Source organism: Anas platyrhynchos, chromosome 3 (genome assembly GCF_047663525.1).
Source record: "Anas platyrhynchos isolate ZD024472 breed Pekin duck chromosome 3, IASCAAS_PekinDuck_T2T, whole genome shotgun sequence".
Taxonomy (NCBI): Eukaryota; Metazoa; Chordata; class Aves; order Anseriformes; family Anatidae; genus Anas; species Anas platyrhynchos.
Genome location: NC_092589.1, coordinates 86,983,447 through 87,009,006, shown reverse-complemented (window position 1 = coordinate 87,009,006; position 25,560 = coordinate 86,983,447). Strand labels below are relative to the sequence as shown.

Here is a 25,560-nt window from a genome sequence, read left to right as displayed (position 1 = left end):
AGAATGTATAATAAATACATAGACTGTATAGGTTTTAAGATCATGCTATGTAATTTGGAAAATACTTGCGTTAGTATGAGGAGTTAGTTAAAATAATTCTCAAAAGCTGTAAATTGTGGTCCACACAGGCATACAAATTTGGTATCCAGCTGGACCCACAAAGAATTAGAGCCATCTCCAGTTGTATATGAGATAGAGTAGTAGTATTTTCCTTCAGAATTAGATTTCGTGCTTCGCATTATAATATTAATTTATATGATACAGAAGTTTTCAAGCACTTAAAAATGTATGTAGTTTGTTGTAATGAGCAGGAGATGAAAAGCAAAATGGAGAGGAGATAATGTATTTGGCAAAACTAATTTATTACATTTTTATTTTGGAAGTATGCAGAGCTTGTGTATGTGTAATGAACATAGTTTTTTTTTCCAGTAAATTTTATAGGGAAAAAGAAAGAGACTAATTAAATGTCCCTTTAAAACTTGGAGAAGACATGTGACATCAATTGTTTTTCATATATTTTCAATATATTTGTGTGTAATGGTTTGTGTACATAATCAAATAACTTGATTATGTAGTGTCCTAGAAGGGTCAATAAAAAGAAAGCATTCAGCTTTTTATTATGTGGAAAAGAAAGTTACTGAGGTATACAGAAAATATTCACTTAGATATATCAACTCTGGTCCAGTTTAAAAAAAAAAAAAAAAAAGCTGTTGCTCAAGCAGGTGTTGTTTGTGTGTTGTTTTTTTTTTTTTTTTTTTTTTTTCCCCTGTAAGGAATAATATGGGAGTAAATTTTGACTGATGGAGAGGGAACTTGTAATTTCTAACCTTAACTCATAACATGTTTGAACGATATTCTGAAAAGGCTTCAAAAAGACCACTTTTGAAAAAATTAGACAGTAAACTGTTTTATTTTAAGTCACTAGTAGCATACCTGAGTTAATCATAGCAGACAAAAGCAAACTGGCTTTAAATAAACATAAAGACAGGGAAATGTGTAATTAGAAATGATTTTGTTGTTTTTAGTTTAAACAAGTTTCTCATTTTTAACATGATTAAATCTCACCTGTTTAATAGAAATAGTCATCCCTCCTTTCAGTACAGTTTTCACCAACAGCAGTATAGAACCCAGGTTGTTTGGTGCAAACTTTATCCTCTGTGTTCCACATTCGTGAAAAGCTTGCGTCAAACATTGGGCTTTGCTGAATTAGTTACTCTAGTAATATTTGTCCTTACCGTACCATAATTGTTTTAAATATAGCTTTTGTATTTGGTACATAAAATTTATTTCTAAAAATTTAAGTCTGACTCCTCTTTGGCTTTGCTTATTGTTGAAGGAATAATATATTTTGATTTTAATCATAAAAATGGAGATTTTAAAACTATATAACTTGAATTTCAGAAAACTAAATTAAATTGGTATCCTGTGATTTTAATCATAAAAGATTCTCTTTAACTGCACAGGTGTGATTTGGATTTTCCTATGGCAGTTCTTTTATTATGTGCAGTATAAATTGTTTGTTTATGGGAAGATGGCAGAAGATTGGATTCATAAATAAATATTTTAAAAATCATAATTTAATCCTTAAATAGTTCCTATACAGCAGCTAGCATAATAAATGTTTTAAATGTCAGTTTCTCATGGATGGCTTCATACCCTTCGTTGATGTGTACAATAGTTTTTCAGTTTTCCTTTTTTTTTTTTCTTTAACCAATCTACGCAGGAAGAAATGGTGAAAGTGCTTAAAACCTGTGCCAGGAATTTTGGTAGAATCAGCACAGTGCAAAGTCTAAGAGATGTCATTTTTCTTCCTTAATAAGTTATTTTCCTATGTAACTCTTCCTTACTGTCTTTCCTACCCTTCCTCAAGAGAATCTTCATGTGAAAATTCTTCATGTAGAGAGCTGACCCAGGTTCAGAGCTCAGGAGAATTTCTAGGGGGGCAGGAATATACACACCTTTCATCTAAAAAATAAAACAAAGATATTTTTGATCTTGTACATTTATTCTCTTTCTTCATATTTAATCTATGTGGACTGAAATTCAGTAAAATGCATTTGTTAGTTGACCTGTTTAGCCTCAGGATCAAGTCCTTTTTCAGATTAAGGCTTTTCTAACTATTGCTCTCTATCTGCCTCATTTTCATTAACTTGTATTTGGGCTTGCTACAAATCTCTTCTGTTATCAATACGTGGTACTGAATTTCAGATTTGGTTCTGGGAAGAACGCTCACAAAATGCCTCCCACTTTTAAAATGAGATGTATTATTACTATAGTGCAAAAGGAAGGGTAGAAGATTTTCTGACAAAACACTTGATGAGGTTCCCTTTCACCCTGTTTTTAAACAGCATTTTCTCTTCACCCCAAGAAATAATTTAGTTCTCTTTCATTCAAGAATTTAGAAACATATTCAAGCAAGAAGACTTTCCTGTGCTGCTTCTACTTCCTCCCATTGTTATCAGTCTGCTTTCTGCTGCTGACACATGATACACCTTTTTCCTGTCCCTTTTCCCGCAGGGTCGCGTGAGGGTAGTGAAGGCATATTGCCTTCTGATAAATGCATTTATTTATTTATATTTTCCTCATCCAGCACTGTCAGTGTTTCTTGGAAGGGTCATCTTGATCAACCAAACAGAAACCCTAGCCTGGAACAGGACTTTCATATAATCTTACCAAATTTATGGTGCTTTCTTTTTTGTCTCCTTTTAAAACACATAGGTTTTAAGTATGCATCAGAAAAGTAAGTAAACTTAAGGACGCTTAGGTAGTCTCCAATGTAGCAAAGCAGTCTGGAAATGTTCAGCCCCAGCACGCTTTTCTGGGGACTGCAGAAGATTCAAGGTGGCTGAACGTGTAGCTGCAGCTTTATACATGTATATCTGTAGGTGGTCCCTTATAGGAGTATAAGATCTTGAGAAGCTGCAGTTCATATAGAGAAAGTAACTGAAGTTTTGGTTTGCTGAGAAGTTTATGTTGTTTGTTTGTTTTAAGTTCTTTTATTTAGTTCTACTAGATGTTTTATGTTCATTTACAAACCCTTACACATTCTGTATGTGACAATTATTGCTGGAAATAGTGACTTCGAGGAGCACTACCTTTGGTATAAGTGATTCTGAAAGTAATTAAAGCTTTTTTTTTCTTGTTTTATAATCAAAACTAACAATACAATATCAGTTAGAAATATTGCAAATGACAGCTTTAACAAATCTAAGTTTTTAAATTAGAATTTACAGAATAGCAATATTTTTATATAATCCAGTTACATTAGCTGACAAGTATCCTAATCCTGTTCTGTTACTTAAATGAAACTACTGTTAGTAACAGAGGTGTTTCATGTCTTCCTTTTCAGATAGTCAAATTAAGGACCTACAGTGTTAGTTATGATTAAAGGTGTGCAAATACTTTTTTTTCTCTCTTTTGGTAGATGGGACAAGTAAAGAAATTGTTCGGGGATGTGTATATGTTAGCCTGCAATTAACTCCTAAACAGTTTGTGAGTTTTATTTTTTAAAAAAGGCTTTTTCATCCAAGCAAATTTCCGTCTTTGATTTTGTACAATTATAATGATTTTCTGAAAGTTGAAAGTGTTTTATAATATTGACTTGGTTTGAAAACAAAATTCTTTTTAACTTTACTAAAAGAATCCTCTAGATAGTGTTTTTTTAATTATTTTAATTTTATCACTAGAACTTGAGCAGAGTTACAATTAATTTGTAAAATGCTGACATTCCAGAATATGTAGCTTCATAGCTTTGCATTAAATCATTTCTGCAGTAGGAAGTGTGTGCAGCTCAGCTTATGTAGGTTTGTGGATATATTCTTTGATAAATATTGAAAGTTTTTGACTTTAAAATTCTGACTGATTAAGAAGTCTGTATCTGCATCCCCTTGGAACACGTCTATCTGTCTATGACCCACAATTTTAAAGAGCTACCTATAACCCTAGCTTTAAAAATTTAAAAATAGGTTGACTGTAGTAGTCAACTGAATGAATAAAGACAGAAAGGCATAGGAAATGTGCTTTGTGTTTTTATATTGTTCCCTAATTGGCTAAATCTGTTAATCTTGCAATACAAAAAAAAAAAAAAAAAAACCTGAAATACATGAATAATAAACTTTTGTTTAGTATTTTTGACCAATATTCCCATATGTTAATACAGAAAATAAAAGTTACTAGGGAACATGTTAAGCCAGGTAATTATCCTGTTTTTTCATCCATTTAAGATGACTTTTATGGTAGTAAACCCTCAAGCATGTTCTTAGTTTGCTTTAATTCGTGTAAGTACTTCATCATGTACTTAAAGTAAAACTCGTACTTCAGAACTTTGCTGACTCCAGGACGTTCACTTCTCAGCCATAGTATATCAATATAAACTCAGTTGACTCCTTTAATTTCAATTGATATTGCATATGTACTTTTCATTTTTATCTGTAATAGGTACCTTCCCTGCTTCATAAATGTGGTTTTATCAAAATGCAGCAACTGAACCTTATCCTCCTGTGAAATAGGAATCCATGAAATAGAAATCTTTTGATATCCAATAGGATTCCTTTGTCAGAGCAGATACAATTTTAAGATACTGAGATTTCAGAATGATACTACGGAAGATGGATTATTTTTCAAATGTTGAGCTTCTCACCATGATAGCAGATCGTAAGATATGATAACTGTTTCAAATGTTTATGATAACTGTTTCAAAGGCAGAGAACCGTAAATGGTAAACACATATTAGTTCAGTAGTCATTTCTAACCCCCTAGGTGTTAATTCCAAGAACTTCAAAAAATAATAATAAATATTAAAAAACAAAACCAAAAGAAAATAGCTTCAAATGTAGAAAAAGGGGAGACATACTGTGTTTTTGTAAAGCCCTTGCTATTGCTGGTACATAGTGATACATATTGCATTCCTTCCTGTACACTATTACTCTTTTTTTAAAACCTTAAAATGTTTGTCACAAAAAATTTACACTGAATAGGACATTTAAACTGAAATATTAAGATACTTGTAATTCTTAATACTGTATATAAACATTAAATTTAAATCCACATCCAAATGTAGGCACTAACTTTTACCCTGAAAGTAATAGTATGGTTAGACTTGGACACAGAATACAGGGTAGGATTCATTCTATATTCTTCAAATGTGTCCAGTAAAGACTGCTGTCATTCTCACAGAAGTCAATTAAGTACTAAAGTTAACTAAAAAATTGCCACTATTAAGACAAATAGATGCGTAAGGCATTGCTGAGTATTACATAAATTCTTGAGAATATGGTTTATTGAGACAGCATAGCTTTGACTCAATGAGTTAGAGATATACACGATGGGATTTGTTTCACTTCAGGTTTCTGAGATGTTTCCATTGGAGTTGCTTCATTTATTATAGCCAAGATAGGGAAAGAGGCGTTTCTTTGGGAGCATGTATTTTGAATGTACATCATCATAATATTTTTCTCTATAGACCTCTTCCTTCTTCTGGCCATGAGGAAGGAAACTTAAGTGGAACAGCTCAGAGGTAGACATTTATGTTGTAGACATGTAAAGCTAAGTGAGGAGAATCCCATCAGATCTCTCCGAATATCTCTTTCTGGATCATCTGTGCCAGAACTGTTACGCCAGGGAAGGGCTGATCCTTCAAAACAGTGGTAACAGGTAACCGTGCAAAGTGTACTTCTGTCTGGACACTGATGAACTTACATAAATAACCACATCAGGTATCTGACTTTGAGAATAATAAAATGACACATTTTAGTTAAGATTATTAACAAGTGAACTCAGTTCCCAAATCCTGGAACTTCTTAAGTGCAGACCACATTGGAAGAGATTAATGAAGAATTGGGGTAAAGGATACATGTATTGGAGCTTCCTGTAACTTCTGTTCAGCCATGATCTGTCTGATGCATGAGCCTCTAAGTAGGAAGTGCTTTTAAACTGACAGTCTACACAGGCGCTTTTTTTTTTTTTTTTTTTTTTTGAAGGAAAAGAGCTAGGAGTAGAAAGGATGTAGTAAAATGATGAGCATTTCATAGATTTTTTTTGTTGCAGTTCAGCTCTGCACAACAAACAGTCATATCACTGAAATGCCAGACTACATGGCATTGCATGGAAGCATATGGAAATGCTCCTGTGGCTGGACAGCCATTTTTTGTGGTAGGTCTGCATAGAAGGGACTTTGCGACTATTGGCCTAGCTCCACTGGTGATCAGTCCATCAGGGAAAATAGGATTTGCCAGAAACAATGTTCAGTTAGATTCAAGCAGAAAGGTTTGAAGTTCTAAGAACTGCACTATTAATGCCAGGGTTTGTCTTCATAAGCCTTTCGCCATAGAGCCGTCCTATACCCACTGGATGTTGTGGGTGGTTATGGTACTCAACAGTGCTTTGTTCCAAATGCAAGTTTGTCTGATGTGATGTGGAGAATTCTTCAAATAAGCAATTCTTTCCAAGAATTCCGCTTTGTCTTCTGAATTCTGCAGTGTCTTATCTCTTCAGCCATGCATTTATATTTGTTGTAGTAGAGCTTTAACACAGGATATAAAAATTCCTTGCTACTTTTCCCAAATATTAAATTTTTAAATTAGAAAAAATTAAATTGCTGGCTTAAATTAACTTTAATCGTTAATTAGAAAAAAATAGCTGAGAACATTATGCAGCTAGAAAAAATTCTAAAAATGACTTTTCAGCCTGTTTGGCTTTTTTTTCAGTTTCTGCTGTTGACTTTCAGATGCACAGGTAAAAGAGAAGAGATTTATGGTATGTAGAGCTCATGAAAATAATTAAACTTGCATCTGGACATCCGTTCATCCTTTTTAAGATGGCATTTATTTCCTTAATCTTGTAAGCACAAATTGTAACATACTTCAGATTGTTATTGGTGAAAGGTGCTGCAAAATAGTGCTGTAGGTAAATATAGGATTACTTTTTTATTCCATATGACTGCTGATGCCACTGGTAACAAATGAATTAATGGTTTTGTAGAATAATCTATATTTTGTCTGCATTTTGTCTCATAGATATGTACCTAGTTTGGAGGCACATACTTGTGAAATAATAAATCTCTCCTCTAAAAGAAATCAGTGAAAGGATCAGTCAAGACTCAATACATGTCAGAAGAGGGCCATATATCTTTGAAGTGTACGCCTACTTCTGCTGCATATGTCATTCCCTATTAAAGATTAGATTTTAAGATGCATACAAGATATTGTGGCATGTCAGAGCTGGAAAATGAAAAATGGTTCATGCAGTTTCTCTCTTCCCTCTCGTACCATCATAAAATGGTAGCACTAAGGAGAAAGGGGTAGAGAAGTGTTCTTACAGAGCTAAAAGATAGTCGGGCTCTGGCTGTTCTTAGGTGGTTTGCAAAACTGAGGGTGATATAATCAGAAAATGTTAGGTGTGCTTGGGAATAGAAGCAGTATCTATTACACGAAGAGATCTCTGTATAGCTGTTGACCAAAGAATTACCAGTCTTAATATTGGTGATGCATCTCATTCATGGAAACGTAAGTACTGGAAAAGGACAAATGCCTAATTTCAGACATCAGAATATATCTTAACGAGTAAAAAGGTAATATTCCTAGAAACCTTTGTGTTTAAAATAATTTACAAAATTGAGGCTTTATAAAAAGTCTGTTCAGAAAGTAAAAATAACATGCTTAAAAATCAAAATTTACCTCTGAATTCCTTTTGGTCTTTAATTCATCTGATCCTTGTGGCACACATGGTACACCCACTAGACTGGAAGACCACTTGATTATTACTTAATCTGTGTCTCTAAATAGGTATGCTCCTGTTAACCTGCTTTCTTCACGGGGCATTTCTGCTTAATGGCAACGATCTGCAGAACAGAATGATGTTACAGAGAATTAAGCACAGCTTCCTTAATGCTTTTGGATATTGCAGTTATCTATGTGAATTAGCATATACACCATATGTGCTCTTAAAAGTTCAATTTATAGGCAAGGTAACTTTTCCTTACAATTTTCCAATTTTATTTTAGAGACTTGTTTAAAGTCTTCGTTATGATGTCCTTTTAACACAGTTTCACTAAATGCTTTCCAGGAAACAGTATAAATGTGTAGTTCCTGTGTCAATGGCTTGCAGTTTATTTGCTGCTTTAGTATTTTGTATCCCCATATAATAGAAATGGGAAGCATTCTAGCCCTAACTGGAAGTTACTGACATAATGGATATCTGTTTAAAAAAGTAATTACAGCCGATGGTTAAGCTGTCTTTAAATAATAACCTAGTTAAATATAGTAAACTGTAAGTGGAACCTATGGAAGGATAGTGACTTACTAATGAAATCATTACTTCAGCTATTTTTTAAGATGATCTTTTCATTTTACAGGACACATTAATATCTTTGGATTTATTATCTTCATGCCTACTTATGTCTCTCTAAGCATCTGGGACAGTCAGGTCCATAATGACTTAGAACATTGGCCTGATCCATTGGGAACTTGCAGATTTATTTTATTTCATTTTTTTTCTAAAAATACCTTTGAAACTGTGCCTGTTGACCTATTGTGTTTATGTATACCCATCACTACTTAAACCACAATATCAGGAGGATTAGCTGATGTTTGTTCAGTGCTTTCTAAAATGCTAAAGTGCTTTTAAAAAACTATTGGTGTAGCTGTGAGATATTATAAACATGAGGCATAAGGCACAGTGGTATATCTTCTGCTGTGGTACTCCATCAAGCATAGAAAAACTGCTTCTGTTCCTCACATATTCTTTGATAAGCAACGGTTTTGCTTTGCAATCTGTTTATCTGTGTGGTTGGGCTGATCCCTGGATTTTCAAGAAACCATATGGCTTAGTTTAGGTTGTTAGGTGGTAGGGGTGGCTGTAGCGGGCTTAAAAGTGGGTTTAGACTTAGAACCAGATTTAGATTTAGGATGGGACAATAAGATTGTCAGCACAGCGGATGAAGTTTGAAAGGCAGTGTTTGTCATGACCTACCAAGCTGTGGTCATTCTGCTGCCCAGGTTTTAATCAGGCTAGAGCTGGTGTTTGAACATACTGAACATGTCCTCAGCTAACTATCACAGACTACAGTTGTGGCACTGCTGGGGATTTGGGTCAGCTCATGCTGATGATCTGCAGTGAATGCCACATCCAGAAGGAGCTGCAGTCCCCAGTTTGGCTCCAAAAGCAGAACTCATGCTGCTAGGTATTGAGTGGGTAATGTACAAATGATTACTAGGATAGTTTTATGTATGGGCTGAAAGGGTTGGATACAGATTTAGATTTTTGGTCTAGGTTTTGTAGCTAAGGGTGGCATTATGGTTTGCATGGTTGAGAAGCACGCAGAAGGTTGAATCTGGTTCTGTAGTTGGTCTAGACTTTGGTGACAGCACTCACCTGGCTGCTTAAGGCTTGATCTGGCAGGGCAGCAAAATAGTGCTAATGCTATACCCAGAGAGGGAAGTAGGAGTTGCTGCTGACATCAGTCTGAAACCTATTCAGGTTGTTAGATTCAAAGGATTTCTGACATGGATTTAATTTAGGGAGATAGGATGAGATGAGCTAAAGCTGAACATGGTTACCAAAGGGATCACAGAGCTAGACTTGTATTGTTGAGCCAAGGGCTTAGGAATTTGGGGTTTCATTTTTAATTAGACACAGTTAATTCTGCGGGTGTAATGTATGACTGTGATTGGGTGAGTGCAAGAATGAGAAGCAAGTTTAATAATGTCTTTGGGACTCATAAAAGTTTGGGAGATACAGAAAGGGGATGCTGTGCTAGGTTTATGGAGATGGAGAAAAGCAGCAGCAGTGGGCAGTGTTTAGATCTGAGTGTCACGAGTGACGTGAGATGCTGGATTGGCGTTAAGGTACAGAGCAAGGTTTGGATGTCCAGGATTTGTGCAGCAGAGAACGCTTCACTAACGTTGGAGGTATTGCAGGAAGAGGTGTGCTCGGGCAACAAATAATTTAAGTGGCTTGATTAGATTTAGGATTAAGATATTTTTTGGTTGCATTCTTGAACTTGGATGAAATATGTGCAACCAGATATATTTATTCAACTGAACCATAGCTCTGAGTGTATACACACATGTACACATTCTCAAAATAATTTACAGCAGCACACTCTTTATTGCATGTCTTCTAGAATTATTTCTTCCCTGCTGAAAGACGTTTGAAATGCATGTAGCACTAACAAAATTAAAATTAGATTTAGTAAATAATATTCGTGAATCTACTCAAGTTTAATTTCCTGTTGGTTCAGAATGGTTTATTTTCACTTGGTTCCAGTAACAATTCACATAGGCAGAAATAAATTGAGTCAAATTTGTAGAGCAAGGAAATGGGAAAAATAGAAGAAAAACAGAAGAAAAAATAGTTTGTTGATATTTTTTCTTTTTTTTTTTTTTTTTTTGTAAATGTTGGCATCCCACGTTACATGATTACAGTGCAATGTTTGAAGACTTAGCTTGTGTACTTTGTATTTGCTCGTGTCTGTCAATCCCTTAATTGAGCTGGCAAAGCACAATTAAACCTCTAGGTGTTTTATCTTGAAACAAGATACTTTTGGCTTCATTTCATCCTTAAAATTAGCTCTTTCATTAAAAGTTACTCTTAGTTTCTCTGAGTTTTCAGAATATCAAACTTCTAGCTGAAGTTGCTGTTTTAAAGAACTCTTTTTCATGTAACCTTATCATTTATTCAAAGCTCTTTTACTAAGCCTAGCTATTACATTTAATATAGGATACTGCAGGGAATTGTATATGAATGAGAGAGAGAGAGGTTACACATAGAGATTAAAATCTGAGTAGTAGTTCTGCCTATAGGAATAAATTATAAACAGAGTTTAGTTTAGGTTAACATATTCAGTTACTCAGTTTGAGGCCTTCCTACACAATTCTATTATGTGAACTGCAGTTTAGTCCTCATAATTAACTTAAATAAAGTGTGTTCGTCAAATGTTCATGGAATTACACAATAGCTAAGAATGGAAAGGACCTCTGAAGGTGAAGGTGTGCAGTCTCCCTGCTCAAAGCAGGCTCAGCTAGAGCAGGTTGCTCAGGGCTGTGTCCAATCAAGTTTTGAATTTCTCCAACTAAGGAGGCTGCAACAGCCTCTTTGGGCAGCCTGTTCCATTGTTTGATCACCTTTACCATCTCATTGTAGAAGGCTATCAGGTTCATTAAGTATGACTTTCCCCTTTGTAAATATATGCAGACTGAAGTCATACTGTCTGTCACCATTTTCCCTATCATGCTCAGAAATTCCTTTTGGGATTATTTGCTCTATCATCTGCCCGAGAGTCGAGGTGAGGCAGTATAACCACGTTCCGTCTCAGATTCAGCTCCAGACAGGCTTTTGCTTTCCTAACTGTCTCTACAAATTTGGACAGTGTCTTTGTATTCCTCCAAAGTCACCTGGACTTGCTTACACCTAATGTATGCTTCCTTTTTATGTTTGAATATTGTCAGGAGCAATTTGTTCATTTAGGCCCCATGCCATTTCACTTTGACGGGTAGACCATTTTTGAGCTTGATCCTTGAAAATCAGCTAACTCTGCCAGGTCTCTTTTTTTTTTTCTCCTGAGTCATATCACATTGAATTTTTCCTAAATACATTCCTGAAGGAGCTGAAATCTGCTCTCCTGACACCTAGGGTGGTGATCCCACTTCTTGCTTTTGTTAAGTTTTCCAGCAGTAGGTGAGATTATAGTTGCAAATCAGTTGAGCTCCAAGGGAAAGTGTTCAGTCATATAAAGAAAAGTCACTTTTCCAGCTGTCAAGAAGTAATCTTCAGGAAAGTTTATAGATGCTTCAGTAACACTCTCAAAGTCAGCAACCAATTATATGTAGGTAATAATTCATAATGAAGCCTACTGAATTTGTGGTAATTTAAGGTGACTAGTGAGACATGCTCTGAAACTCCACCTTTTCATCAAATTCCCTTCAGAAAACCTTAGAGAAGGTAAAAACAGCGTGGGATCTGTACTGGAGGACACTTTATCCACTAAGTTAACCCCTATTCTTCCACGGCCAAAACATTTTTCAGAGAAACCTTAGGTAACAGCTAGAACAAAATATATTCAAGTATGTTCCATGCCTTGATGTTGTTTTATTTATTTTTTAATTCTGTTGTTTGTTTGTTTCTTTGTTTTTCTGTTTTAAACAAGGGAATTGAGAAACTAATGTTATTAGTTTAGTTAAAATAAATATACTGTTATAATTTAGAATTTGATTGTAGGAAGGGTCTTGCTTTGGTTGACATCATGCTGTAGAACAATTTGCAAGCTTGCAGCTGAAATTACAAGCTTGACAAAGCTACGTCTGTTCATGTTACAGAACTTTCTTTCTGCCTTATTATTAAAAAATTAGAATCATAGGATCACAGAATGGTTTGGGTTGGAAGGGACCTTAAAGATCATCTAATTCCAAGCCACCTGTCATGGGCAGGGACACCTCCCACTCAACCCAGTTACCCAAAGCCCCATCCAACCTGGCTTTGAACACCTCCAGGGATGAGGTATCCACAGCTTCTCTGGGCAACCTGCTCCAGTGCCTCACCACCCTCATTGTGAAGAATTTCCTCCTAATATCTAATCTAAACCTACTCTTAGCTTAAAACCTTTACCCCATGTCCTGTCACTACACCCCCTGACAAAGAGCCCCTCCCCAGCTTTCCTCCGGGCCCCCTTTAGGGACTGGGAGGCTGCTATAAGGTCTCCCCAGAGTCTTCTCTTCTACTGGCTGACTAACTCCAACCCCCTCAGCCCATCAACCCCAACTCTCTCAGGAATAAGACATTCGGTAGACTATTTCTCTGGCTCCACATCTAGAGAGTGTGTATGTATGAGCAGAGATCCCTGAGCTCTTTAGAATCTGAATCATTCAGGTTGGAAAAAACCTCCAAGATCATCAGATCCAACCATCACCCTACCACCAATGTCACCTACTAAACCATGTCCCCAAGCACCACGTCCAACCTTTCCTTAAACACCCCCGGGGACGGTGACTCCACCACCTCCCTGGGCAACCCCTTCCAATGCCTAACCACTTTTTCTAAGAAGTTTCTCCTAACAGCACCATCTCCCACAGCAGGGTAGATCGTTTGTTGAGCCATGTAAGACAGATCAATTGGAGATGAAATGGAGAAGACTGCTTCTTAGATCTGTGGTAAGGATGAGCCAAATGATGCTGGGTGTACTCAGTATCTGCCTCCTTTGCCACAAAGGGGCCTCCCGTGATGCCAGCTGCCACCTACTGTGATGTCACCTCAGTGGTGACCTCTGGCCCCACCCTATAAAAAGAGCTGCCCCGTGCCTGGCAACATCTTGCCAACATTCTTGCCCAGGCAGTTCAAGGCGACTTGGAGCCAGGGTGCTGAGAAAGCAGACAGGAACTGCCAGCCTTTGAGCGATTCATTGCGAAAGCCAAAGGATGGCTGTAATGTCCCGTCTGGGATGGAAGAGAAAGTCTCAAGAACTGGATGAACTCAGTGGCCAACCCCCATCTAAGCGATTGAGGCTGGATGAAACGGTGCGCATGGGGAGAAAGAGGAAATTCACGAAAGAAATGGATGACCTCGATGGCCAACCTCCCTATAAACGATTGAGGCTGGATGAAACTGTGCAGATGGGGAGAAAGAGGAAATTCACGAAAGAAATGGATGACCTCGATGGCCAACCTCCCTTTAAGCGATTGAGGCTGGATGAAACGGTGCGCATGGGGAGAAAGAGGAAATTCATGAAAGAAATGGATGACCTCGATGGCCAACCTCCCTTTAAGCGATTGAGGCTGGTTGAAACGGTGCGCATGGGGAGAAAGAGGAAATTCACGAAAGAAATGGATGACCTCGATGGCCAACCTCCCTCTAAGTGTCAAAAGGTAGATGACAAGGAAATTGATCTGGACCCACTGACAAAGTTTTTGCGCACCATTAGGGCGTGGGTCGACATCAACAAAATGCTGGCAATTTGAGAGCCAGATTGCCACCACCAGCCTTAGCGCAAAGCATCAGAGAACAACAGCCTGAGAACAACATCCAAGCCACAAACAGACAACCACCAGCCAAGCCAGTACAGACCACCATGGTGAGGTGTGAGGCTGATGTCCAGCCCAAGAACAATCACCCACAAAGAAAAGGGGCAGACCATCAAGGCACAGCCTGAAGAGGACAATGTTTAGCCAGGGATGGACTGGGGGAATGACTTTGGATTTACTGCAGGTGGGAAGTGGGGGGGGGGGGGGAGGGGGTACATTAGTACAGCTGGCCTCTGCTTGCCTGTCACTTTCCATCAATAAAGACCTGTTATGTTTTAAACTATCTTTTTCATCACATATCCTGAAGTCCTATCCACATGTAATTGATGCTTGTTTGTTTCTTTGATCAAGCCTCTAACCTAGCCATAGCTGTATGAGAGGGAAATACCTTTAAAGGTTGCAGGCACTACATAATGTGACTGTAAAAAGTGACTCAGACGTAAACTCTTGCATTTTGTTATTCATCTGTACCTAGAAAAGATCAGCAACTAGTCATCACTGCTGTCAATAATGTCAGCGATGCCTGTTCTGGTACCAGAGCACACATGCAACCACTTCCTTCACAGCCAGCCAACGCTCCAAAGTCGATGCAGGACCCTGCTTTATACCAGTGCAAGTCTGTGCAGCCAATTTCCTTTTCAGAAGTCCTTCACACTCACAGCTGCCATCTCCTTTCCAGGCACGTTGTCCTGAGCTCTGGCCTTGAAGCGTTAACCTCACGTGGTGCAGCACAATTGAGCACATCTGTTAATACCTCCATGCCAGAGGAGAATGACTAAGTGGTGCGGGAAGGGAAGGTGTTCAGCTCAAGGTTGTCTAATCCTGCCATTATGTAAAACCTCATCTCAAAATGATATTTAGCCAAGTTCTAGGCTAAATAACCCAAACTCTCAACCTTTCTTTACAGGAAGTGTGCTCTAGCCCTCTGATCATTTTTGTGGCCCTCCTCTGAACCTGCTTTAACAGGGCCATGTCCTCATTGTGCTGCCAGCCCCAGAGCTGAATGCAGTACTCCAGGTGAGGACCACAAGAGTGGTCCCTTGACCTGCTTGCTGCAGTTTGATGGATTCCAGGATACAGTTGGCTTTCTGGCCTGTGAACACACTGATGGCTTATGTTGAACTTTTCATCTACCACTACCCCCAAGTCCTATGCAGGGCTGCTTCTGTCCTCTTGTCACCCAGCTTGTGTTTGTGTTTGGGACAGCCCCAACCTAGAGGGTTGCCCTTTGTCCTTGTTGAACATGTTGTTTGCATGGACCCACCTCTTGAGCTGTCCAAGTCACTCTGTATGGCGTCCCTTCCATCCAGTATATCAACTACACCACACAGTTTGGTGTCATCTGCAAAGTTGCTGTGGGTCCACTCAATCCCTCTTTCCATGTCACCAACAAAGATGTTAAACAGCACCGGTCCCAATACAGACATCTGAGGAACGGCACTCAGCACCAGTTTCCACTTGGACATCAAGCTCTTGATCACAATCAAAGCTGAGTGTGACTAAAGTAAACCTAGATAGTCACCAAGCTCTTTTTTTTTTTTTTTTCTGAAAAATAAATGGCATGTGATTCCATTTGGTGTTTTCAAAATGGATGGCAGAATTCAAGCAGCTAGTGCTCTTCTGTCAGGTAAATGCTTTATGACTGAAAGGCATTGTATCATCTCTTGAAAACAGAATAAATTTTAGTTACAACACATGGATAGAATACTTCTGACTCTTACTAAACAGAAAAAAGACACAACTTTGCACAACAAAATTAATCCACACTGTAGACCTGGTAAATGTTAAATGTCAGTGTTTCCTGTCATAAGACCTTGTTTTCACTTTTGGCAAATGTTAACCATTCGGGCTGATTCTTTTTTCTATAGATATCTACCTCAGACCATTTTTATATGCATTTGTTTTATTTTTGTTTCTAAGGGTGCACGTGTACAACTTTGATGTACAAGGTGTAAGAGCTCACAGCTTTGACAGGAGCCAGTAGGAGCCGTGCTTTGAATTCATTCAGTTCTGTATGATGTCAGGCATTGTAAAATCACATCCTAGTCAGCTAGCAGACTAGGCATTAACAGATACTGCATTTCAAAGATTTCTGTTGTAATAAGATAAAAGCACCACCTCTTTCTAAAGGTGGTGATGAAGTTAAAGTTATATATGTGCTATGTGTGGAATTATAGCAGTGATTGCCATTTAAAAAAATCTGTATTCAAAGCAGAAAGTGAATGCTGCACATTTTACATCCATGCATGTAACAAGGATAGGAAAAGTACTGAATAGTATGCCTTCTAAGTCAGCATCATCAGGAACAGAAGTAGGTACCTTTGCAAAAAAATAAAATAAAATACAGGAACTGATCATGTTATTAAAACTATAGGCATAAGAGTCAAATTAGGCTTACAGTTTCATTGTATTGATTTAAAATTGCTATTCCTAATTAAAAGCAGGTAGCTAGTAGTACATTAAGAAACCATAAAAAATAAATGAGATAATTAATTTGCAATATTAAAGAACATAGTCTGAATCATAGACCTTAATTTCCTCAGTGTTTTATGACTGCACTAATGAGTTCTTTGACCAACCTTTGGAGTACATCCTGCTAGCTCATTTCTGCATGGCGGTTGCTCAAGAATCATTTGGAGTTAAGTACTTTGAGGAAGGTATGCCCTGATTAGTGTCCAAATTTAATGAATCAGCAGTTTACCTTTCTATTGTCTGTAACATGAGAGCTAATTCCAGTTTGTGTTTCCAGAAGCTTTTAAGCTAGTTTTCCATGGTAACAGATTCTTAAAATGTATTAATTATCATGTGGACAACTGCTCCTTCTAAACTATGTCTGTCCATTTTTCTCACTGAGGGATACCACTGTAGAAAGAGCAGAAGTTAACTTTCAGGTACAGTATAAGGTTTCTGAGGCTTCCTTTTGCATGATTTAAGACTAATGAAAAGGAAGAAGGTTTTAGCTCCCTCAATGGTTTTAGAAGATGCACATGGAGATTAAACTGCTTATAGAAGTCTTTTCTTTATATAATACTATTGGGCTACTTGCCATACAACACTACTAGTCAACTTCAAAGTGTGACTTCTTAAATCATGGAAGACTTACTAATATGGGGGGGAGAGAAGGAGTAAGGTTGCCTAACATTCATTACAATTATGCTAATATATAAGTAGGTAAGTTGTGATATAAAGAACTGGTTGATCTAGATGTCACAACGTATTTCTGTTTACTGAAACAACAATTCTTGGCAATTTTTGTTGGGTTTTGTTTGTTTTGCAGTTTTTGATCTATTTGAAAATACAGTAAATAGTGGAATAGATCAATTTTGCATTTGATTTTTTATGCGTATTGACATTTTCATGGGTTTCTTTGAGGGCGTGTTTAATGTACATTAAGATACCATTGTCAAAATGTGAACATCCATAAAATGTTGAAGGAGCTGGAATCATTCAATCTAGCAGAAAGAGGGCTGAGGGGAAGAGCAGCTGTAATGTGGAATAGTCGTTCAGAGTGGGAAAAGGTGCTGCACAAGGAGTATGTACAGCAAATTTTTGGCTCCTGAAGTGAACAGGAAGAAATGTATTTGGTCATTAAGATTATGTATTATAATAAGCATTTTAGTTGTTAAAATGCTTAAGCACTTGAAGCAGAGTAAGCAGTTAGCTGCTTCTTAGGATGGATGGCTAGAGTGCGCAGGAACAGCCAACACAGAAGTTTCTTCTCCTTTACTGAAAGTCTTCAAGTACATAGGTGTACTTGAACCAGTCTCAGAGTGGAAGCATTGTACTAGAAATTGGTCACCTGGGGATCCTTTCAGTTATAAATCTGAACTCTGTGCCCTCATTTATTCATTATGTTAACGTTTATAATTATGGTTAAAATCTGAATCTGTTGGAGGGAGGGAAGAAGGGAAAAGTCCACTGCATATGTGTTCTGCTTCTCGGTTCTGGAAAATATGGAAGTACTACTCTGATTAATTGTGTGGATGATATTCTGGGGGGGATTGGGGTATAATGAGGATTTAATAATTAATGCTCGTAGCTCAGGAAAGAGGTTTTGCAGAAAATTTACAAAATTGGACCGATAGTTTAGAAGAGTTCTAATCTGTTCCATGACTGGGTTTTCAAAGTGCAGGAGGTTAAAACTCTCCTCTTTGGGCAGCAGTGCAATTCAGGCTGTAGGTAACATGTGTCCTGGCATGGGGTTTAAATGGGTGATTTTTGCACAGAATTGACTGTTTTGTGTCATAGTTGGAGTCCAGTGAATACTGTATTTCCCAGGCAGATTACTTTTGATGTTTCAGCTTATATTCAGCTTTCACTGTAACACCTGTGTATAATATTTTTAATCTACAGAGATGGAGAAAACAGTGATTTTAAGTGAGATCTCACAAATAGGAAGAAAAATGTAATGAAGACAGTACTGGATTGAGATGTTATAGAGTTGTGCTCAGTTACAGTGGTGCTATATGTATGTATAAGTATCTGAATAATGAGTAGCTTACAGCTGTGCTCGCTTGAATAGCGTTTCAAATAATATGTACTGTTCTGGGTTGTTTTATGCTAATGACAAAATTAATATTATTCAAGAGGTTTTTGCTGCTTATTGCTCATTTTAAAATATTTCTATTTATCATAAGAGCTGTTCTTCAAAATGTATTTTAGCATACATTTCAATTTCAGAACATACAGCTTAACTTCCTTGCAAACAATTTTAAATGCATTTGAAAGTTAAATTATATTATTGATTCATGGATTCTGAGGTCAGAGGGAGTAATTTAATCCAATCTCCTTTCTGTACAAGTGAATGAATTTTCCAGAAGATGAATTTAAGATAGTTTTATTAATATATCTGATCTGAAGTCTGTATTGATTCTGTTAATTGTTACAATTTTTATTCCTCTCCTAGTTTAATAATAGCTTATAATTTGTCTTTTTTTCTGAATTTTGTTGCCTAGAATTCAGTTACAATCTTAAAAAAAAACAAAACAAAACAAAACAAAAAAGAGCCCTGAACAGGATTGATAGAATATGCTAGAATACTATAACAACTACATAATGCTGTATAGTACGATACATGAAGTTGTACAGAAAAATAAATTATGAACAAAGCCTAATTGCCAATTGTCCAATCAATTAGTTTTACATTGAATCAACTTGGATCAATAGTATTAACAAAGTATTGATCTTTTTTGCTATTTATTATATATTTGTAAAAATGCTTATTGGAGAAAAAATACAGCTGATGGAAACAATGTGTTTACTAAAACTCAATTCAAAAAAGTGTTAGCTATGCTTAGAATATTCCCCAGATTTCTGTATTGGGTAAGACAGTTGTGAATGATCCAATCCTGGCTGTGCTGTGGTCTGCTAGCAGTCTGTATGCTGCTAATTCTGCAGTATCTCAGAAGTTAAAGACCAGATCTAGAGCCTGCAGGAATCACTAGAGGACTCAATTTTTCACTTGGATAAATCCTTTGGATGTATATGATAGTATGAACACAGTTGCTGAGAGTAGCTACCTTGAAAATAATAGAATAAGAATTTAAAACAAGAATTGAGAGCTTGTTTACATATATAATTGGGTTTCCTTTTATCTGGGAGTTTATTGTTTTCCTTCTACTTCAGACAGTAGGTATTTTGTATCAGTAATTTTTATTATGACCTTATGTAAAACATAATTTAATCTTTTTTTCTTTTTTTAAATGAAAATACTCTTTAATAATGTTAACTGCATGTATCAGTGATGTTTACCTTGCTTGTCTCTCCTATCAGATGCTCTAAAATAGGTTTATCTCCCTCTCTCCCTCTGTGCAGAGTACCATGTCTAGCAAAACTGAACTACTGTATTTGCATTTGCAAACATCTTGCCGGCCACTTCTGTTATGATCCTTGTAAGATTACAACAGTGACAATAATATATACTCAATAATAAATTTAAACATCAGGTTTAAGGAGAAAACAATTGTGCAAACCATTTTGTGATTGTGATCACTTTCATGTCACCCATATTTTATTTCTTTTTTGTTTTAAATTACGGTGTAAGATATTCAAAGAAGACATTGAGTGAGATTTTGAGTGACTAACAGGTACAAAAAAATAAGATATTAGAAACTGTTCCAGCAGTTCAGTCTTGCTTCTTCTTCATGGTGTTGGAATGAGGAAGACATTTTAAGTGCATTTGCTCTTTCTGATGCCAGGCTGAGCTTTTAGGCTCTTGCTTTTCCCTGTGACCTTGGCACCACATCAGCCTCAGGTCCTGTGGCACAGTGCCACAGCCAGCCAGCCCTGTTAGTAGCGGATTCTCCCTTTAGAGCTGCAGGACCATTTGTAACAGCATGGCACATCTTTTACCATCCTCAGGTGCTTCCTAATTGAGTCTCCCACCTGAAAAGTGAGGGCAGAGGAACCAAAACAGGGCATTTTAAATACCCTTGCTGTTAACCTTTAAGAGACTTTAGGAAAAGTCTGAGAAACTGTCACACTTGCAGGTGTGAGAAATTGGGTCAGAATAGTATATAGCATGCGACATGACTTTTAATTTTACATGCAGTACCCCCAACAGAAAAGATCAACTTCTCATTTGTTATATTGTCTTTTAAAATGCATTTTTAAATCAATGCATGCTTCCTTCTTCTAATAGGCAATGTAGTACTAGGAGAGGAAAGAAAATAACATTTTTTTCTTCCCTTATCAGTATTGGTATGCATGTGTGGATTCACTGTGGGTGACTGGGGCTGGTTTATGTGCTCAGAAGTGGTGTCACCCAATGAATTTCTGCTCGAGCAGGTAGTGGTATATATACACGTGGCAAGTTTTATTGAAATCTGTACACAAAACACTGATTTCTATTACATTTGGCTCTTCAGGAGGCAGATTTCTGGAATTTCACTCACAAAGATGCCTGTAGTCATTTGGGTAGCAGGGGTAGCAGTATCTTATTTGTAAAATATGAGCCCTTGCTAAGTTCCAAAGAAGACATAAATAAATTATATATATTACATATTTGATATATATAGCTTTCTATACACTATATATAAAAATATATAAAATATATATAAACATATCTTATATATATAAATATATATAAAAAGTAGCTTTATATATACTATATATAAAAGTCTGAAAAAAAGAAAAAAACTTGCTTCTAAGGAACTTTTTTCTTTAGTTAGAAGCTTAAGAAGAGTCAGAGTTGCTATTTCACATGATGCATTTGCAAGATTTTGAAGAATTTCTGTCTATCAATGTAGTTATGGAACATTGACAGTACAGTCTCTGGAATTTATTTATTTATGAATTGAGACATTGATTTAGTTGCTCGTGTGGTATATTAATGAGCAGCAGTGGACAATTATTTGTCACATTATAACTGTTTCTACCATTGACAAAACAAATAAACAAATTGTTTTCCAGAAACCTGAACTGTTAAGTTTAAAAGAATTTTATCTGGAGAACAAACTCAGATATAGGCAACCAGTTGAAACTGGCGTATTTCTAACAAAACCTTCAAAGCTCTGTTGCTGTAGTGGAATACTAACAATTAATGTGAAATCTAGTAAGTGCACTTCTGCTAAGTTAATAAATAAAACATAGGCTGGTTTTATTAGCTGCCAGTTGTATCCAGAAACACAAGCAGTGAACTGTGATACTTAAAATAAATTGGCATCTTACAAATACTATTTTAGAACTAATTATAATCCCTGAAATGATTAGCCATAATAATAAATTTTGCTCTTCTACTTCTTCATGCTCTTTTAAAATTAATTAACTATATAAAAGTAAATTATGATTTTATGATTTAATAAAATATCTGTTAGTGTCAGCATCTTTCTGAGGCAGAAGAAAGGTCTGTCTGATTTGATACTCCTAATTTGCAGTCCAAACAATGAAATATTCTGTTTGTGTTGAACATAGCATTTTTTATTTTTTGCACAGGAAACATCGTGTGGTTTTTGTTGTTGTTGTTGTTTTTTGTTTGTTTGTTTTTAGGTTGTTGTTTTTTTAATATTCAGAGTAAGCATAGGGGGCAGAACTGTGTTATAGTTCATTAGTAATTGTACAAAGGAAATCTGCTTAGCAGAAGGCCCTACTGCCTTATTAGAAAATGCTTTATCCTATTGAGTTAGATCCTTCATACAGTGATCTAGGTAGGGCTTAATGTACAGACATTTGATGCTTTAACATGAATCCTGATGCTGTGGAAAAAATACTGGAAAGGTGCTCTGGAAAGAACATTGAGAACATCCCTTAGCAAAGTACTAGGCTGTTGCAGATGCTGTTTTATATCCTCTATTTTCAATTCTGTCTAGAATATCAAATGATATCCTTTTCTTCCACTCCAACATCAGAGGAAAAACTTGTTTATTTTCTGCTTTTTCTGCATAGCTACTTATAGTTTTCATGCCTTCATTTAGTAGGGTATTTTAGTTTCTCTATGGCTTTATTCTTATTCCTGATATGCTTTAAACTTCTTAATTTTTCTTTAATCTAATATTTATTGATATTCTGTGATCCGTTTAGATTCTCTTGTTAGTCACTCGCATTTTTTTCTTACCTTCAGTACTATTCATTGCATCCTCTTCTGTTTTCTGTGCAGAGATTATTTAATGCTGTATCAGTGTTTTCATGTTTTCTTTTAATGGGTTTGTTTTCACATCAGCATACTTTTCTATCTCTAATATTAACACTTGGAAAATTCAGGTTATATATGAAAGATAACAAGGAGAATAGCAACTTCCATGGCTTATCTTTAATAGAAATCTAAGTGCCTTTCTGAAAGATGATTAACTGCAATTTCTAGTAAAAAAAAAAAAAAGTATTTTTTTTTTTCTTTGAGATCCTTTATGATCGAACAATATAATCTTGGTGGCTCCTTCTAGATACAAAATTAAAGATTATATAAAAACATCACACTGCATTATTTAATATTGTTTCAGATACATGATCACCAAGAACTTGTAGTTATTTTACAAAATGGAGTAGACTTACTGCTCTGTTTTTGTGTTTCTTTGATGTAAATCAAGATATTTGTTCTGAAAAATATGAATTTGTTTATTTAGTTTCTTTTTACACTCTCTTCCCTTCGAGGCCAGTTGTGCTGTAGAAATGCCACTGAATTAATACAGACTTAGAATTAGGAAGGGGAAAGAAACTGTCATAAGATCTGAAAACATCAACATAAAGAAAAACCTTTTGAGAATTGATTTGTAAGTAAGCAAAGTAACAGCAAAGGAGGATTTTTTTTATTTATTTTGATTTTATGGACTGTGTAGAATTACTGCCTTCTGCAGTCCCACATACACACACAAAATAGAATGTCACAGACTTAAGGAAAAGCTACAAATAATATACAAACAAGGACTGTCTGGTTGTAAATCCTGAAATAACTGATTTCTTATCCCAGCTCACTGTTGTTTCTGGTTTATATTGTGTGCCTGCTTGAAGCTAATATTTAAGACTGAGCAGTAGATGTGATTTTCTGGTTAGGGTGCACTTCTCAAAGTGGGCTAGTGAGTCACCATCACTGTCTGTTCAGCTTTTTGCTGTCAGTCAGTTTTTGCTTCTTTTTTTCACAACTTTTTGCTTTTCATTTTTAATAATTGATTCCTGTCATTTCACCACATAGTTTACTCCAAGGTTGTTGATATTTCTAGTTTCAGAACTTTTTAATTGGTTCACTATGTTTAGAAGCTGAACTGCTATTCATCTTCTTTTTATTAAATATTTATATTTTTATATTGTATCTTTCTTGATTTAGAAAACAAACAACAGAAATGCTTTGTACTGTAAGACTGCAAGTGTCCCATCACAGTGGGACGTAACTGAAGAAGTACCACAGTGCTTCCACTTGTATGTGTCTGTTTCTCAGTGTGAAATCTTTCAGTAAACTCCTGATACAGTGCTCAGAAAGAAGTGAACACTTAAGGATAGGCTTGACAGCAGTAGATACAATGAGTGGGAGACAGCTATTCTGCAAAGTAGGAAAAGTTAAAGAAATGCATATTTCTTAAATTTTGTTTTTCTGTGCAACTCACCTTAGAGATTCAGTTTGTAAACTGCAAAGTGGTTTCCTTAGTTGAGGAATCTAAATCTTTTATTTCAAGTGGGAAGTGGGAAGGAAGAGATTTGCATATATTCATTTAAATAAAGTCAATCAGTACCAGTGCTTTTGATGTCCCATTTTCTTACAGTGTTACTTTCTGCAGAAATGATAGATTTGTAAACTTTCATCTCTGATTTATGTTAACAGATTGCACTGTTATTTGCAGTTTACTAAGTTCTATACCATACCACTTAAAATACTGCTTATATAATATTCACATTTGATTAATTAATGAAGCACAGCAAAACCAGTCCAGCACTAAACAGGGCATGTAACTAATACAAAATACTTGTTTCTTACGTCACTTTCCGTAACGAGAGGACAAAGTAGAAGGGTTAGCAGAACTAGGAAGACACCCATCAAACACATTTTCCCAGTCTTGCTAACTCAGTTTCACATTGAAAATACCTTAAACAGTGCATTTTGCTAATCTTACAGGTCATTCATATTTGTATTGCACTGATTCTTCTTTTATTTACGTACACACCCTGTTGAAATCCAGAGTTCCTTCTTAAAATAGATTACCAAAAGTCTGTGGCAATATGTTCTAATGGTGTTACTACTGTGCTGTAGCTTTCTACAGCAATTCAGAACTCAGTTGTCTGTCTCTTTAGTGAATACTTCAGGTACTGGAATAATCACTAAATACTCAAACTACTTTTTTTTAAACAAAGAAAAAAAATACTTCCAGACTAGAGCAAAGTCAAATTAAAACTAAAAGATGTATCTATGTTCCTGCAAAATTATTAATGCCAGTCAGTGACTGTCTTCTCAAAGGTTCTTAATGTAAATGTAAGGGGAGCATTCCAATAGAATAAGTAATTGACTGCTATTCAAAACTGCTTACAAATATGAATATTATAAAACCAGTAGAATGGCAATTACAGTCTGTGTGGAATATTAAATGTGCTTCTTTGCATGAAGTAGGCCTTTGTTATGAGCTCATTTTATAGGTGAGCCAGTGTAGATTGTTTTCAATATGAAATATGACAGGCAGTTGTATTAATAAAATCTTTTTGCACATATTGTCATCTCTTAATATGCAATTAAGCACAGTTTTAAATCATAAGATAAATCATACTGCAGTGCAAGAGAAGAAAATTAAAAAGCACTCCAAGTATTTTGTCATTTTTTCATAAGTTAGTGTAGCAAGGTGGTGCTAGCTATTTTAGATTCAAATTTGGAATACTTCAGTTAGTGTTATTTTTCATTCTCGGCCATAATGAATGAATATTTTGTTTCACCCTTAAGAATGAATTTTTGAAATTTAATTTCATATCATTTAACAAGTGCAGAAAATAGGTTGCTAGCTGTTATTTCCAGGCAGAGCAACGGTTTTCAACTGTTACCAAGACTATGAAGTAAACCAGTAATGATACAGACTATGAGTTGCAGTGAGCATGTGATAATGTCTTCTCAGAAAAATATGTAACAGAACAGAAAGGCTTCAGA

At 36.0% G+C, this 25,560-nt stretch overlaps 1 protein-coding gene across 3 annotated transcripts in view; it reads left to right on the top strand.

Moving 5' to 3' along the window:
• Positions 1-25,560, top strand: part of MEI4 (meiotic double-stranded break formation protein 4) — a 112,827-nt gene that overhangs the window by 44,253 nt on the left and 43,014 nt on the right. Inside the window, exon 5 of one of the 3 annotated variants that reach the window (XM_072036252.1) lies at positions 13,065-13,247. The exons of the other annotated variants lie outside the window; for them this stretch is intronic. Coding sequence (XP_071892353.1) covers positions 13,065-13,235 — 171 coding nt within the window. The 3' untranslated portion in view covers positions 13,236-13,247. Of the gene's footprint in view, positions 1-13,064; positions 13,248-25,560 lie in introns of those variants that run through there. 3 annotated transcript variants of the gene reach the window in all.